The sequence below is a fragment of the Podarcis pityusensis genome, assembly GCF_964106645.2.
Source record: "Podarcis pityusensis genome assembly, chromosome: 7".
Classification (NCBI taxonomy): domain Eukaryota; kingdom Metazoa; phylum Chordata; class Lepidosauria; order Squamata; family Lacertidae; genus Podarcis; species Podarcis pityusensis.
This window is the reverse complement of record NC_138031.1, coordinates 35153361-35169331: the sequence shown is the minus strand read 5'-3', so window position 1 is coordinate 35169331 and position 15971 is coordinate 35153361. Positions and strand designations below refer to the sequence as shown.

Below are 15971 nucleotides of genomic sequence, written 5' to 3'. Positions count from 1 at the left end.
AAATTGGGGCTACTAGCTAATAAATCACATAGGGAAGTCTTTCAAAAGAAACAGTAACAATGATTCCATGTTGCATCATTTTCAGACTAAGCTATAGGTTTTATAGAATCTTGAGCGTAACAACTCTGAGTGTCCTGTTCTATTGCCAGATTCGGGGGGGGGGGGAATCCCACATTAAATATTCTCTCTTTCAGGACCATCATGGCTCCAGGTCTCAAATGGCCAACACACCTAAACTTCCCTGGAGATTCCCCAGTCCAGCACATAAGCCTGAGAAGACTAAGGATGTGAGAAATAGGGCTGTGCAACTGCTCTACCCAGATCCCAAACCAAATTAGGCCAATTTGGGTCTACTCAGGATTTGGCTGGAGTAGGTTGAGGCAGACCTGGGTAGATCAGGTCCACCCAGAGCAATCTAGGGCTGTCCAAAGGGGTGTGGTCAGGCAGTGAAAAGAGTTGGGGTTTTCCCCTCCTCCAATGACCATATGTTTAAGCAAGCTTTAAATCCTTAATTAAACACTGTGCGAGGACCCTGATTTGGTTTGGGGTCTGGATCCTGGTCAGATTGGGGTCATTATGAATCACCAGATAGTGCCCTGAATTGGATCTATGAGGCCCTCTTACACAGCCTTAGTTAGAAGGCCTCCATTTCCATTCCACCCCATATTTGTCACATGTAGTGCTGTTTCCATTCTGCTGCAGTTCAGCTTCCAACAAAAGTTATGCCATTTGCCTTGCTGCCCACTGTGGTGAAAAGTTATGCAATCAATTACATAGTTAACTATGTAATTACTTTACACCATCATTATGTTATTCCAAGCCATTCATTTCAATGCAAAGGAAACACAATGCAAATTGGGGGAAAGAACGTCACCAATTACATATTGTTATGCATCATTTGAAACTTTGCAGGAGTGGGGTGAATCCATGTGGGGGCAATTTGGAAGAGGGAAAGGATAATAGAAAAAGGATGCACCAACACATCCTTCCTTCTTCTTCAATTCTGATTACCCCTCCAAACATGGCTTTTCCTATAATAAAATAGCCAGTGGGTTACAATTACATGTGTTTGGCCCTAACAAACATAATTTTAAACATAATTAATTGTATATTTAAAATCAAGTAGCTCACCCTTGACTTCTTTCTTTTTAATCTTCCTTTCTTTTGTAGTTTCTGGAAATTGCTCTTGTGATTCAATCACACCAGTGTGGAGCTGTTGTAATGACAAAACGTTTTTGTAAGGTTCCCAGGCAATGCTTTTGCTATAATTAGTTTTGCCAGTGATGCCTTCCCCTAGCATTTAATAGTCACATCTACAAACTACATTGTGAGTCATGGGATACCTTCTGGTTTCTGAATTTAGACCTTTCCCAACAATCTTGCCTCAGAATGATGGCGGGTACAGATATTTTCTCTATTTAGACAACAGTGCAACCAGGCTGACCGGGCCTATGCACTTTGCTTCACTGAAAACTGAAAAATACTTGTCTTGTCATCTCTACGTTAATTTAAAGCCATTGTTGTTGTTGTTTTTAATGTAAGGAAACAACTGTTGTTTCTTTCAAAATATCATGGAATTTTTATCTTCTAGGTCCTGCCACACAGAATCATAGAATTGTAGAGTTGGAAAGGACCCCAAGGGTCATCTAGTCCAACCCCCTGCAATGCTGGAATTGCAGCTAAAATATTCTAGCCGTGCCTTTAGCACAGGATCCCTTCTTCTAGCTATTGGTAGGTGGGAGGAAAGGAGGGATTGCAGGACCCAAAGTCAGCTTTGTGAGCTGTCCTGGCCCCCTGGTGGTGCAGCGGTTAATTCATGGCAATCTCCCACAGCCACATCCCCTCTGAATAATAGACCCAGCAAAAATGAAGTGTGGCTTCAGCGCCAAGGCAGCTTTATTCTTAACCTTCCCCTGCCTCCTTTGGTTCACCTTCAGTCTGATGAAGGGTTACACCGGTCACTGCTCTGTGACATTAGAGGTGGGGTTCAACGAAATAGTTGCACAAGTGCAAGGAGGAGGGCGGGTGCAATGTAATTTTGTCTTTCCCCCATCTGCACCTTGTGAGCCCCCGAATCTGCTCTGGAAAACAGGAGAACCCCAAAACAGATTTAGGAATGGGCATAGGGGAAAACATCCTGTCATGCAAAGAGAAATCCTTGTGTTGACAGGGTGTTCTCTTTAGCACTGCCCAATGACCAGGGGGAAATAAAAGGGATTTTTCAAAATAAGAGTGGCTGCCAAACCCTCCACGATCAACATTCTTGTACAGGAAATGCCTGTTTTCCCATTTGGTATATACAGTTTTTATGCTGTACTTCAAGCCACTGCTGATATTGTGGAGCCATTGCATTAAAACGTTCACAGCACAGGGTTTTAGACCTGGGAAATGCAGTGCTAGCACATTTGCCCTGTGAAATATGCCTTTGCACATATCATGATTCAAGAGCACCTATTGGATATTGCATCACTAGTGGCGAGCGAAACAAATACATCTCCCTTTCCTTGGTTGCCTCTTTTCATGAATATTACTTCTGGTTAGTTTTGCTGTTTTATCAATTCTTTGGAGACTGTGCTATGCTCACTGTACAATTCTTGTATGGAAGCATGCATCTAGTTAGACTCATTTGTTTTTAAAAGAGACTTAACAACTATTCCCCTTTGTGGCAAAACTATTATTACATCTATTATATGGAAAGGTTAAATTTATTATACCCATTGTCACTGAAAGGTCACTTGCACGGGAATATTGCACAATGGCTAATCGTTCTGTGATCCTGAAATTCCTATATTGTATCCAATTCTTTAAAATGGCAGAACTGATCTGTATAGGGGAATGCAGGGCAATTCTCACCATCCACAGACTAATTCATAGGCTGATGGACTCACTGGTATACTAATTTATCTTTTCCTGCCTATACCTTTAACGTCCTACACATGCTCAAAAACTCTTCTTGCTCAAAACAGTTCAAGAGCAGGGCAGATTTTGCCAAATTTAGGAAGTGCTTGGGAAGCATCATAGGGCATCTGTCAGCATGTAAAATGTCTTTCCTGTTCTTCCTGATGGTGCTCTTAATTTTCCTCTTAAAAGTTGTAACAGTACCAGAGTGAGAAAATGAGATTAAGGCCATTGCACTTCCTGGCAATAGTGGAGAACCTGCGGCCTTCTGAATTCTTTTGGATTACAATTCTCATCATCCCAGTCAGCAGAGCCACTGGGCAGGAATGATGGTAGCATCTGTAGGACAACTGATTCCCTACTCATGGTATGAAGGAATGGCTAGAGAATTGTTACTTTTCATTTTGCTTAAAAAGTAGCCATCAACCATAACCCAGAGATGGTTATTTTATTGGGTTCATTAAGTTACCACCCTTCTGCTCTTTCTTCATTATACTAGAATAACACTGCTGGAACAAGGCCATCCTTTTCACACATTGGCCAGCCAAATGCCCACAAGCAAGACCTGAGCACAACAGCACTCTCCCCACTAGTGTTCTCCAGAAATTGGCATTAAAAAGTCATGCCACCTGCAGTACGTATGCAGCCATAATGACTAGTGGGCTTTGATTGCCTTATATATGTGGATTTGTCTAAACCTCTTTTAAAGTCATCAGCTTCCTAGTAATTAGTACATTCAGTAGTAACCAAGTCCTTGGTGTAACTATGCACCATGTGAAGAAGTACTCTCCTTTCTCGGTTCTGATTCTTCCTCATTCATCTGCAGGTCCTTTATGAGCAACTTTTAAAAATCCATCTCAATATTGAGCATTGTGGGACCCTGCTTCATCTGCTCTGGTCGTATGAGCTGAATGAAGTTACATTTCTTGCCTTTCCCATCCATTAGTACTCAGTATGACTCTAAGAGTGAGAAGAAAATACACCACAGATCCAACCAAATAAGATTTAAAGATGAAAACATTCTAGAAATAACCAGAAATCAGAGTAAAGAAAGATGTTGACATTATACTATGGACTCTGTCCAACTGCTGAGTAACTTCGAGGAACTAGAATGTGTTGATGGTCTTGATGCATCAGCAAGATGGTCTATTTATGGAGCTCTTACTGAATGGAGCTGGCCTCCATAGCATGTGCAGTATGCCCATAGCTGTTCTTACATGCCCCTCCTGGCATATTTGCAATATCTCAGCTTAGTCATTCATTCATGATCAAGCGATATGTGCATCCAAACCTTACAAATTATTCAGGCTTTGTTACCTGATCCAACAAATGAATGGTACAAAGCTCTGCCATGAGTCATAATCTTAAATGGGTCTCATTCATCAGGTCCTTTCAAAGAACAATCTATATTTTAAAGTGCCGTCTGCTTCTTAAGTGGCATACTTAGACAATGCTCTGCGTCACTGCTAGAATAGCCGCCCTTCTCTCCCACCAGAAGAGAATGTTTCTTTTGGCAGTTTTTGAGGTCTACGTCTTGTAACACACAGCTTGCAAGATCTTGACTTCATGATGTCTCTTCACAGTTTTCTTAAAGAGCATCAAACAAGCAAACAAGATGAGGACGAGAGAGTATAAAGTTAGCTTTCTAACATTAACACCCACAAGTTACTCTACATTATTTTTCAGAGCAAACTTGTATGCAAGCATTATGTTATCTCTAGTTAAGCAGCTAAACAAAAAGTTGTGAGCAAGTGATTCAGAAAGATGGTTTGATCACAGTCTATAAACCACACATTGATTTGGATGATACAATACAATGGATTACGTTTTCTGATTTGTTTTGTTTTTTACATGAAAGGGAGACAGACAATTGTTTTTATGTGAGTATGATAGATTTAGATTATTGCAGTCCTATTAAAAAAAACACTTGTCAGCATATGTTTAAAGAATTCTGGAAACAGTCATTTAATTTAATGAACCACTAGAGTTTTCTGATAGAAGATTCACTGGACCTCTCGAGAAAGGCGAGAAATAATGACAAAATTATGTTTTCACTGCCTCTTTTTCATCTGCTGCAGTCAGTCCAGTGGCCCACAACTTATTTTTGTTAGATATGAATGGTGAACAGGGCTTAATAATTCCCTAACAGCAGGTGGTAATGTTTATCCTATCAGAAAGTGATCAGAGAACACACCAGACAACTGCTAGACCAAGTGTCTCCTCCCTGTTTCCCCTTGAATTTGAAAAGCATCAGACAGCTGGCTTGGTGCACTGTTCAGTTGCAGCATGCAAGATGCTTATGGAATCCATCTTGAGCCCTCTGCTGATGCTTGCCCAGTTCCCTCACCTGGGTGGAAGCCATCCCTGTGGGATAAGATGTCTGTGAGAGAGATTGCTGCTGCTATGATAAAAGCACCCTGAGAATCATACACTACAGAGTAAGATGATAGGCAGAGTAAGATGTTTCGGGCTTAAATTTGTATTGATAGCTTTGTATAGAGCCACTGAGATAGATTAGAAGTGTAATGACGTGCGGCATTTTCAGCTGAGTCCACTGGAACATTCACACTTTATGGAACAGGGCTTACTTAAGGGTCTCCTTCCCCTGAAAAGGTTTCACCATTAGTTTAAGCTCCCTAAAGTATGCTTGACATTACATCCTTCAGGGAACTTACCCAGCCTACACACAAAGAGGAACACTGCATTCATTTCTCAGGACTATTTTTGGAATCGTTAAGGTTGTGTGAAATAAACAGCATTACATTATCCTTTTGCCACATAGCTCTAATTGTAACAGAATGAAAATCTATTTTGGTGAGACATTCAGTCCCCATGGGCGCGAAAAGTTCACGGCCAACCACCTTTCTGAGAATTGAACAGCTAATCTCATGATGGATGGAGTTTGCTGGTGCATATTTTACCTGCCTACAGTTATGTAGTTGAACAATTTATTTTATAAGAAAAGAGTTTCACTTGGCTCCCAGAGAATTAAAAATAGGCATAAGAAGAGAAGTCTTTGAGCTTATAGCTGTATTGTTATGATAAAAGTTGACAGCTGTAGGAAGTTCTGCTGAAGGGATTATATTACATTACCATGTAAACAGAAACTCTTTAGAGAAAGTTGAAATTATTTTAAAATAACCTATAGTTACGTCTGCCATTCTATTTAAATTTTCAGTGGACAAAAAATAGTTTCTGACCATGGAGAAGAGCCTATGTTGTAAGTAATAGATTATTAGCAGACAATGCTTATTGTAGTGGTGGGAACATAAATTTGACAGACAAGGGTTGAATTCAAATCAGTACAGCCCTGATGTGAAAATTTTGCAAATAATGAGTTTTTAAGACAATACTTTTAAAATTAATTGAAGTCAAATTCAGATTCTGGTTGTGAATTTTTGGGTGCAGGCAGGCAAATGGATGAAGCCCAGGCTTCAGTGGCAAAATTTGAACCACCTTTCATCCATTACATTCTTTTTCTAGAATGTACTGGTAACTTTTATTAAGCGAAATTATAACATTTTTTATATATGCAAAGTGCCATTTCAACAGGAGTTTAAAACTGGGTTTTCCTTTTCTCCTTTACTATTAACATGAAACACATACATTAAATTACCTACATTCAAATGCACTTCTTGTTTTCTAAAATCATATATTATTATATAATGGAATATGTGATTTTCAAAAACAAGCAGTGTTAGCAACAAATTCAAAGGACATTTAGACTGCAATTCTGTCCCTATTTATCTGAAATTAAGCCCCACTGAATTAAGTGGGATACTTATTTCTGAATAGGCATGTGTGTTCTTATACTAGACACATACAAATCAATTTGCCTTGTGGAAGTGTTAAGGTGCATGATTCATGCCGTAAAGCTCTTGCTGGACTATATCACTTCAGACTGGAGGTGAGGAATTGCATTTTTTTATGTGCTTGCATATAAAGAGGACCCCTTATGTGGGGGGGGGGCAGCTAGAAAATTGGAGCAATAGGTTCTGAGAGGGAAACTCTTAAACAAAAATTACAAGTGTGTATGATGTTTCTGGATCATGTCTGCTGAGTGCTGGAGTGATTACCAAACACTGTCATTTTAAGTAGAAAACTTTAACAAAAGCAAGTGGTTTTTTTAATTTTGTTAAATGTGAATAAGATGGAAAGTGTGGAAATGGAGGATAGGATGGGTGGTTTTAAGGAAGGATCAGCAATGTTTTCTTGATGGTTGCTTAAGGATTGCCTGCCACTCAGAATTTACTAAAAAGGGAAAGAGTGGAAGGGGATGATGGATAAAACCAGAATAGCCCGTTGATAACATTGCTAATGTTATCAATGTGGAGTGAAAGTTTGTATCTCCTGCACAGTAAAAGCCTCATACTCAGAGGTGCCAAATGCCTGCACTATGGAAACCAGCTTAAACTAGTGCAGGAATTGTCAGCAATTCTGCATTCCTGGGACCTATTCTGTATTCGAGACTGGGATCCAGTGCCATTCTGCCACACAAACTCAGCTTGTTCCTGGGTGGTCAAACTATTAAAATTCTCGGTTCTATGCCCTCTAGCAATAAAGCTTTCATAGTGGAATGCACATGGCAGAATGAGCACTGACTAGGGAACTGCATTTAAAGAATACGAAACCAGATAGAGAAGCAGTCTCCCCAGGTAACTTTTTTCACTGCTCCCTGTTTTGCAGTGCCAGTCTTCCTTTGGTGTAGAGTAGCAGTCTTCCCAACACCTGGCAACCACATCCCCCCATCAGAATGACACAAAAATGTCACATAGTGTCAGTCTTAGGGTATTTTGGCAGGGGGCATGGTGGTGGTTGGCTGCTGTTAGAGGAGGAGTGCAAATCCCACCACCTGTACATTCAGCCAGCTTTCATTCCTCTGAATTCAAAAATCACCCAAATGACACACACCCCGTCAGTGGTGGTAAAAGGGGCAGGGATTTTAGCACTATGGGACCAACCCTGTTCTCTGTTCTCTGTTCCTTACATAGGAAGATGCCTTATACTATCAGACCATTGGTCCACCTTGCTTGGTATTTTCTACGTCGACTTGCAGAAGCTCTCAGGATTTCAGACAGGTTTCTCTCCTAGTCTTACCTGGAGATGCCAGGATTGAACCTTGGACCTTCTGCATGCAAAGCAGATGCACTGAGTTATGGCCCTTCAAATAAGGGCATTAGCTAAAGCAGGAGTGCGAACCTCTGGCGCTCCAGGTGTTGCTGAACTACTACTCCCATCAGCCTCAACAAGCATGCCTGATGGTGAGGGATTATGGGAGCTGTAGTTCAGCAATACCTGGCGGGCCAAAGCTTCCCCACGCATTAGCCAAAAGGTGTCATCTTCCAAAGAGATATTTCCCAACAAGCAAGGGACATAATTTTTAAACCCTTGATGTCCCATTAGTTCAGTTCACAATAATCAACAGTTGTATTTGTTTACTCTTGCTCAGCTATGCCACTGAAACAGAGGGTACAAGACTGAACTGTAGCAATAGTGAAATTAAGATGTGTCCATTTAAAAACCTGTGCTAATAAGTGTACAGAATTATGTGCCCACATATTGTACTTGCAACAGTATTACTTCAAAAGGATCATCCTTATTAGGATGGTATTTTAGAGTTGGGGCCCTATAGAATGAATCTGCTTGGTGCAAAATCCATTTATGATGTTCCTTATTTAAAACTAAGGATCTGGTCCTTGAAAGAAAATGCAAAACTGTTATTAGATAGAAAGAAGCAAACTACTTTTTTCACACCCACTAGGCAACAGGTCTTGTTTTGCAAACAGCATGACTCTAAGCCAACTAATACCTAACAAGTCATCATTCCTCACTAACTTGGTTTAAAATTTAACACTGTATATTTACAAACTATGCTTGGGACATTGCCAGACCATCTTTATCCCATATAGCAGTTCATCATAAGCATCTGTGATAGAAACAGTATTTCAGGTATAGGGGACCTATGGCTCTCCAGATGTTGCTGAATTGCAACTTCCATCATTCCTGGTTGTTGGCCATGCTTGCTGGGACTGATGGGGACTGTAGTTCAGCAACACCTGGAGGACCAAAAGTTCCCCAGACCTGCTGCATAAGTTTGTGTTTTCTGATGAGCTATTTCAAGGTTCTCTACATCTTAGAGATATAGAGCCATGGTGAGGTGCAGCATACTCTTTTAAGAGTAAGGAGGGAAGTGCCCTGTGTACTGAACATCTTTGTGTGCTCTGGGTTTAGTGAAAATTTGGAAGATGCTTCTGTTGAATTTTTCTTAAGGTAAAAAAGGATGTCCTGGTTGGCATCTCTATTAACCATCAAGCTAGAGTACAAGTGCTATCTGAAGACTTTCTATGACCAACTTAAGAAGCATAAAATCATAAGTTCTGTTGATTTCATGGGACTTCGGGTTTACTTCCAGAAGTCCAAAGCAATTGATATAAGCTTTTAATATTATTCTACAACAATGTTCAAAAGGTTCCAAATAGCTTTGGATAGCCATTTCTTAATCTTTTAATGAACACATGGGCCTAGCAGAGTTCTCCTCATCAAACCCTGTTGAAATGAATAGGAGCTGTGGAAGATTACATACTGCTCTCATTCATCTCAATGGGGTTTGTGCAAGGACATTTTCTGCTGGGTTATGTTTAAAACAGCCTTCCTCAACCTTGTATCCTCCAGATCAGGGTTTCCCAGACTTGGGACTTCAGTTGTTTTTGGACTACAATTTCCACCATCCCTAACCACTGGTCCTGCTAGCTGGGGATGATGGAAATTGTAGTCCAACAACAGCTAGAGACCCAAGTTTCTGAAACCCTGCTTCAGATGTTGGATTCCAACTCCTATCTTCCCTGCTCATTGGCCAAACTGATCGGGGCTGATGAGAGTTGTATTTCCAAACACCTGGAGGGTACTAGGCTGAGGAAGGTTGCTCCAAAGATGTTGTGGTGTTTATGTATTTATTTTCCACAGCCATCAAATACTTCTAAATAATTGTTTTTGATGAAACTGAGTAGTCAATATGTGTAGGTGCAAGATGAGTTTTCAGATTTTCCCATTGTAAATCTTTATTCCTCCACCCCTAGACTGGGTCTGAACCATCCCCTCAAGGGCACATGGAAGGACGTCCTGGGAGCAATGAGAGAGTTGATGAGCCGGCTCGTCATGTCTTCTCTTTCTCCTGGTTGAACTCATTGAATGAATGATGACTCTCCATCCAGCTGGTTTCTGGAAGGATTCATAGGAAGCATGTGACTTGGCTCAAAGTGATAACAAATACTGCATTAAAAGGAATGGTGGATCACATTTTATCCCAAGGATTTTGTTTGAAAAATTTCTCATTGGATTTGACTCTGTAATATTTGTTTGCAATTTGGGAAAGGGGTGGGAGGGAAGAAGGAATGTAAGCTAATAGCTGATCATGAACCAATGGAGGATCAAGTTCCTACCAGCTTTGGAGGTAATGGCAGGTATCAAGTGGTGACCTTATTACTTGTCAAGGTCACCTCATTGGCTAGGTACTGAGTTTATGTGATAAGGCTTTATCTAAGAAAGGTGATATGTGATATAACAAGCTATTGCATGATTATTGCAATTGATCCTAAGTGTGCCGCAGCAAAATTAATGTCAAAAAATTATGCGAAGAAAAGAAAGCAGCACAATACTGTTTTTACAAGTAAAGTGCTAAAGGCACACAAGACACATCTGTAAATTGGGGACTTCTATACGCAGTTTTACAGGAGGGGTTTACCAATATTCTTGCATAGCTGTTTCCTCACTAAAGGCATTGTTAATAAACTTCACATTACACAGGTTGACTCTTTACCTTACCAGCAAGCTTTTCAATGGATGTGCATTGGCAAAAGCCACACATTATAAGGCAGGCACAATCTCCACCAAGTGACACAATTAAGCTCTGCCTAATGAGGGTTTGGAAACAGTTTGATGGTGGTCCCCTACACTGCATGGCAAAACCACATCTGAAATCTGGAAGAAGGTTCTTAAGCAGTTTGTAATGTGCTAGATGGAGGAGTTGCTTTCCGAACAAATTATGTCTGAAATCCAGTGGTAGTAGAACCCTTGGATGTGTTTAATGAAATGCCCTGCATTGTGGTCTAAATGCTGACATCCTGTTGATCATTATGAATGCGTACAGAGTGACATCATTCACATTTTGTACTCAACAACATCAGCACACTCTTCATGTAATGACATACCCTACTATAGTAAGGTTAAAATTAAGTGACGGTATATGGGTTTCCTCCACCACTACCATTTGATCCTCACAACATCCCTGCGAGATTGGTTAAGCTGAGGAATAGTGGCCGGCTTCAAAGTCATCCAGGGAGCTTCATGGCTGGGTGGCGATCTGAACCAGGGTCTCCCTTCCTAACCCAGCCCTGGTCCACTCCTAACTGCTCCAGCACGCTGCTCAAATGAATGAAGGAGTGGAAGGGTAGGGTGAGGTGGGCTGGAATAACTTTATCCCATTGTGAGACCACCAAAGATGGCTAAGGACTGTCTCAGGGAGCGATGCATCCATTACTTCAGGGTTAGCTCATAAGATCACAAAACAGAGGCTAGAGATCTGCAAAAATGGGGAAGTCAACTCTCTGCTTTTATCGTGCTGTACTCTCTATCCCCTTCAGGCTCCTTCGGCTATGAGTGGAAAAGTTGACCGGCCTCTCAATTGCCTAAATTGTGAGAGGACATTGGGGGAAGTCTAACTTGAAAAATACCTAACAGCTCATTCAGAAATGTGCGTCTTCTTCATCGATCTCCATTGAAAGATTTGTCAGCAACAGATTTCCGTCCAAGTTGGCTCAGTTTCAACTTTTGTAGCCACAGCTTCTTTCTTTAAAATAACTTTGTCATGGGCTCTTTCTCCCCCGCTGCCCCTCCAAAACACCCAAAATGTAGTAAGCTAAATTTCAGTGAGATGAAACCGGTTTTCGCATCAGGTTCGAAGACGCAAAGCAAAGGTGGAAAGAAGTTGTGTGTTAAATCGGAACGGATTTTTGTGCGTGGAAGGAATGTAAGTATTGTGGATGCATAACGTCAGATCTGAGTATAAACGAAGCGATGTCAATCCCACTTGTGTTACTGAAAGGACTTAGGAAGGGGAGGAAGGATGATGAGTAGAGGTCTGAAGAACAGATTTCAGCTGGAAATCGTTTTCTCTGAACTAACGAAGCTGGGTTTCTAAGGGAAACGTCGACTGGTCAGTGAAACATCAACTTCATCTACTCCACGGGTGGATTTTTAAACTTTGTGACAAAGCGGGCCAAGGGCAGTCCCCTGGGAGTGAGCCCTATTGAAACCAGTGGATCTTACTTCCGTGTAAAGGTGCGCTCAACTCGAGTGTTAAGAAATGCTCCTATTCCTTGCAAAGAAGAGCAAGGACTCACCCCCACCCCACCCGGGCTAACATGAGCACCCTGCGGAGTTTACTTTGGAAAACAAGGGTGGGGAATCTGTGGTCCTCCAGGCGTCGTAAAACTACAACTCCCTGGCCATGGTGGCTGGGAGTGTCCTAAAATGAGAGGAGACCCAGGGACTCAGCCTTGGCAAGAGGTCTCTTTCTCCCGGCTGAAAGCCTTGCCCTTTAATCCTAGATGTGTGAGGATAAATTCGTTAGCATTCTCTATACGCCCAGATGCACTCTCTCAGGGGTAACTAAGATCTGGAGCTGATTTCCTAGTAAATTTTGAGTCAAATGTAGCACCGGAACTGCTGAACTTCCAAAGCATTGTCCTGGCACACCCCCCCCCGTCCCGCCCCGTTTCTTATACTGTACTATTTCCTAACCTCCCTTCACCTCTTTCCTATAGATAGGTTACCTATGGTCGGATGCTGTTCCGCCTTAGTCCCACTCAGCCTCTACTTCTCTCTATGCCACGATCGATGCATTCGCCACTGACACGTCTCCGAGGCAAGGAAGTGTAGGAAGCCGTGGTTCCTTTGCAGCTTTTATTAAAAATATAAATATTAAACGTTCTCTTACACGACCAAATCGACCGAGCGCTGAAAAGATGTTTTATTTGTGGAAATGTTTACAAAGAAGAGAGAGAGAGAGAGAGAAAGGAGAGTGCCTTCAAAATAAAAAACAAAATAAAATAAATAAAGCTCAATACAGAGGAGGACGCCCCAACCCTCTCCCCCGCCCAACACCCCAAAAAGACAAGGCTCTCTCTCATTCGCCCAGCTTCCAGTGGCTGAGCCGCTGGACCCCACCCTCAAAGAGTTGCATTAATCGTAACAACGAGGGAAGAGGAAGGGGGGGGACAAAGAGTTAGGACAGCAAGTTACAAACGACACTTGGGTACAACGCTGGGCATGCTACTGACGCGCTAGGTTAGGCTGCGTGTCGACTGGACACTCTCTACGTCGATCAAGCTCTCGGTGAAAAGAAGAGGAGAACAGCACGAGGGAATCTGTGTAAATATCGTGTGCGAACTGGAGGATCTCTTTGGTAGGGGGCGGGCGGAGGGCAGAGAGCGCTTCATTTCCCGATGGTCTCCAGCATTTTCCTGTTGCTCTCGACCTGCTGCGACAGCTGCTCCGCTCGGGCCATTTCCAAGAGTTGCCGGAGGAGGTGGAAAGTCAGGTCTATGGAGATCGGCGAGTCCTTGGACGAGCGCTTCTCCTTCGGGGCGGCGTCGAGGGGAGCGCCGCTGTCGTCGTCGCTTGGCCAGGGCTCGGCGGCGCCCTCTAGCGAGCGCTCCCGCACGTTCTGCAGCTGCTGGACGGCCGCTCGGAAAAAGTTGCCGGCCGAAGCAGACGCGGCTAGGTGGCTGCCGCCCGAGGCGGAGGAGGAGAAGGAGAAGGCGGCGGGAGAGGGGGTCTTGTGCAGGTTGCCCAAGCGCACGAAATACTCTTCTCCCACGCGGAGCAAGATGGGCAGCGCCTGCGGCTGCTCTTGGAGGAGATCCGGCTGCTGCAGAGCGGGGTCGGCTGGGACGCTCTTGCCGAGGGCTCGGCACTCATGGCAGGGCAGCAGAGCGACCAGCAGGATCCCTGTAGAGACCAGCAGCTGGATCTTCATGATTCGGCGGCCAGATCTGGAAAAGTCACAAGAGGGGGAGGGGATGGGCATACAGTAGTTTGCTGTCAGACGGACTCCCGCCCTTGGGTCGGCAAACCCTAGCGAGGGGAAGGGGAAGGTATCCCCGGCGGCAGCTGCTGCTGCGACGGTCGCTGTCCGCGGTGCTGAAGGTCTTCCCTAGCTGTCCCCTGCCCTTTCGCAACTGTGAATTCATCTGCACCATGGCCCAGTCAACCCAGTCAAATCCGCTCACAAGGGGAAAGTTTGCACCCTCCTCTTTGGGTCAAGGGCTGCCTCGACATCCGTCTTTATTAAATGCATCGAATAGAAAGAACACGATGCTTTAGCGCGCAGCATAGCAATTTATGGGCTAGGCTACTTACAGGTCAGAGCACTGGACAGGTGGTACTTTAATCAAAACCTTAGTATAGGAAACCCAGGTGTCTCAATCATTCAGAGCAAGCGAAGTAACACCTTCCTTCATTTCTTTTAAACGCTGCTCGACTGCTTCCAGAAAACCTTCTGTTGCCCTTAAATAGCCCTTTCTATCATGATCCCAGAATGACTTTTTCTTTAGACTACACACACACACACCACACCACCTGCGCTTTAATAACACACACTTATCCAAACTACCCAGCGGCAGTATCTTCTCAAGAGAAGTTTGCCTTTTGTGCATGTGAGGCTAACCTGGATATTTTCATACCTTGGAGATGCTGGTGAAGTTTAAGCCGGACAGGTGGAGTCGCTCAGCAGTTGGGTGCCCCCTTTCGTCTCCCTCTCAGGATGCGTATCTATTGGAGCCGTCTTCTGCCGTCCTTGTGATCAGTTTGCTTCCTAATCAGAGCCCGGGTGCGGGATTTTTATAGGTTAGACCCTCTTCTGGAATCACGCAGCCCTTGCCTAATAAGCTGACGCTTTCTTGACAGCTCGCTTGCGTGCCCCGATCCACTGCTGAATAAATCATGGGGGCCGTTTCAGAGCAGCAATGGGCAACGTCCTGCTATCACAACCCAGAATCTCACATCCAATTATATCAACAGATATTTATCGCCTCGTTAGTGACGTCAGCAAAGCCCGCGACCGGGGAGGGGGGATCAGCGGGACACACTTCCCATTGACAAAAACCCTTGAATGAAGAGTTCCCAAAACGCGTGGGGGGTGGGGTACAACAGCGAGCGCCACCTTTTACTATCACAGGTCAAGGTGACCAAAAACTTTCCACTCTGGTCTCAGGAGAAAACCGTCTATAACCGAATCCAGCTTGTCGAGTGCATACCTACAAAAGGCAGAATGCCTCGCCTAAATTCCTTCCAATGGAAAGTTATAGGAAGAAGCAAATATGGAACATAAACTACCTTATGCTGTGTCAAATCACTGGTCTATCTAGCTCAGAACTGCCTACACAGACCGGCAGCAGCTATCCAGGATTTCAGCCTGGAGTTTCCCCCCAGCTCTACCTGGATATGCGGGGACTGAACCGTCTGCATGAGAAGCAAATGCGCCCCTCTCCAAAATAAAAGCTGGTCTAGCGGACAACCACCTCTCCTGATCTGCAGGAAAGGGAAACCAAGCATCTAATACTTAAGGATTGGGAAGCACCTGTCTGAAAGACAAGCTAGTGACAAAAACTGCCTTTTTAAAATGAGAGTTCTCTCTATCACCAGCCTTAGAAGAGGGTATGTGGGTACCGGCAACATTCTAGCAAAACCTGGCAAGGAATTCTCGTCGAGCTGAGAGGTGAACCTGGCAGACTTCTCGGTCAGCCACATTTATTTGTGGGTCCCATTAACTACATTAGAAGGTGCTTCGAAATAATTCCCATAGAAATGATTCGAAAGGCAACTTGGGGCAGGGGTGCCCAGCATATATTCTGTTATCTGGAGGCACACAAGGAGTAGAGGAAGCAGGGTATCTGCTGGACATACGTATTTTCGAGCTAAGTAGATAGATAGATACTTCCAATTTTCACTTGGCTGCTTTGTGATCTGAATGATGTGGTTTCAGTATATGGAGAGCATCGTACCACTTTGGTGTC

General features: G+C 43.5%; 2 protein-coding genes across 2 annotated transcripts in view; one reads left to right on the top strand and one right to left on the bottom strand.

Annotated features, from left to right (window-relative positions):
• The window catches only part of TRIM55 (tripartite motif containing 55), a 39823-nt gene extending 29125 nt beyond the window's left edge, over positions 1–10698 (top strand). Inside the window, 1 exon segment of the mRNA XM_081015263.1 lies at positions 9975–10698. Coding sequence (XP_080871389.1) covers positions 9975–10094 — 120 coding nt within the window. The 3' untranslated portion in view covers positions 10095–10698.
• Positions 10699–12844: 2146 nt separating this feature from the next.
• CRH (corticotropin releasing hormone) lies at positions 12845–14930 on the bottom strand. The gene is made up of 2 exons (XM_081012939.1): positions 14640–14930; positions 12845–13949 (listed from the first exon to the last, which is right to left on the bottom strand). Exon 2 carries the CDS (start codon positions 13931–13933, stop codon positions 13391–13393), a length of 543 nt encoding a protein of 180 aa, XP_080869065.1. The 5' UTR covers positions 13934–13949; positions 14640–14930; the 3' UTR covers positions 12845–13390.
• Between the last annotated feature and the right edge of the window lie 1041 nt (positions 14931–15971).

Bases quoted from the DNA above. Each gene is read 5' to 3' on its own strand.
- CRH (XM_081012939.1), bottom strand. From the start codon at position 13,933: ATGAAGATCCAGCTGCTGGTCTCTACAGGGATCCTGCTGGTCGCTCTG.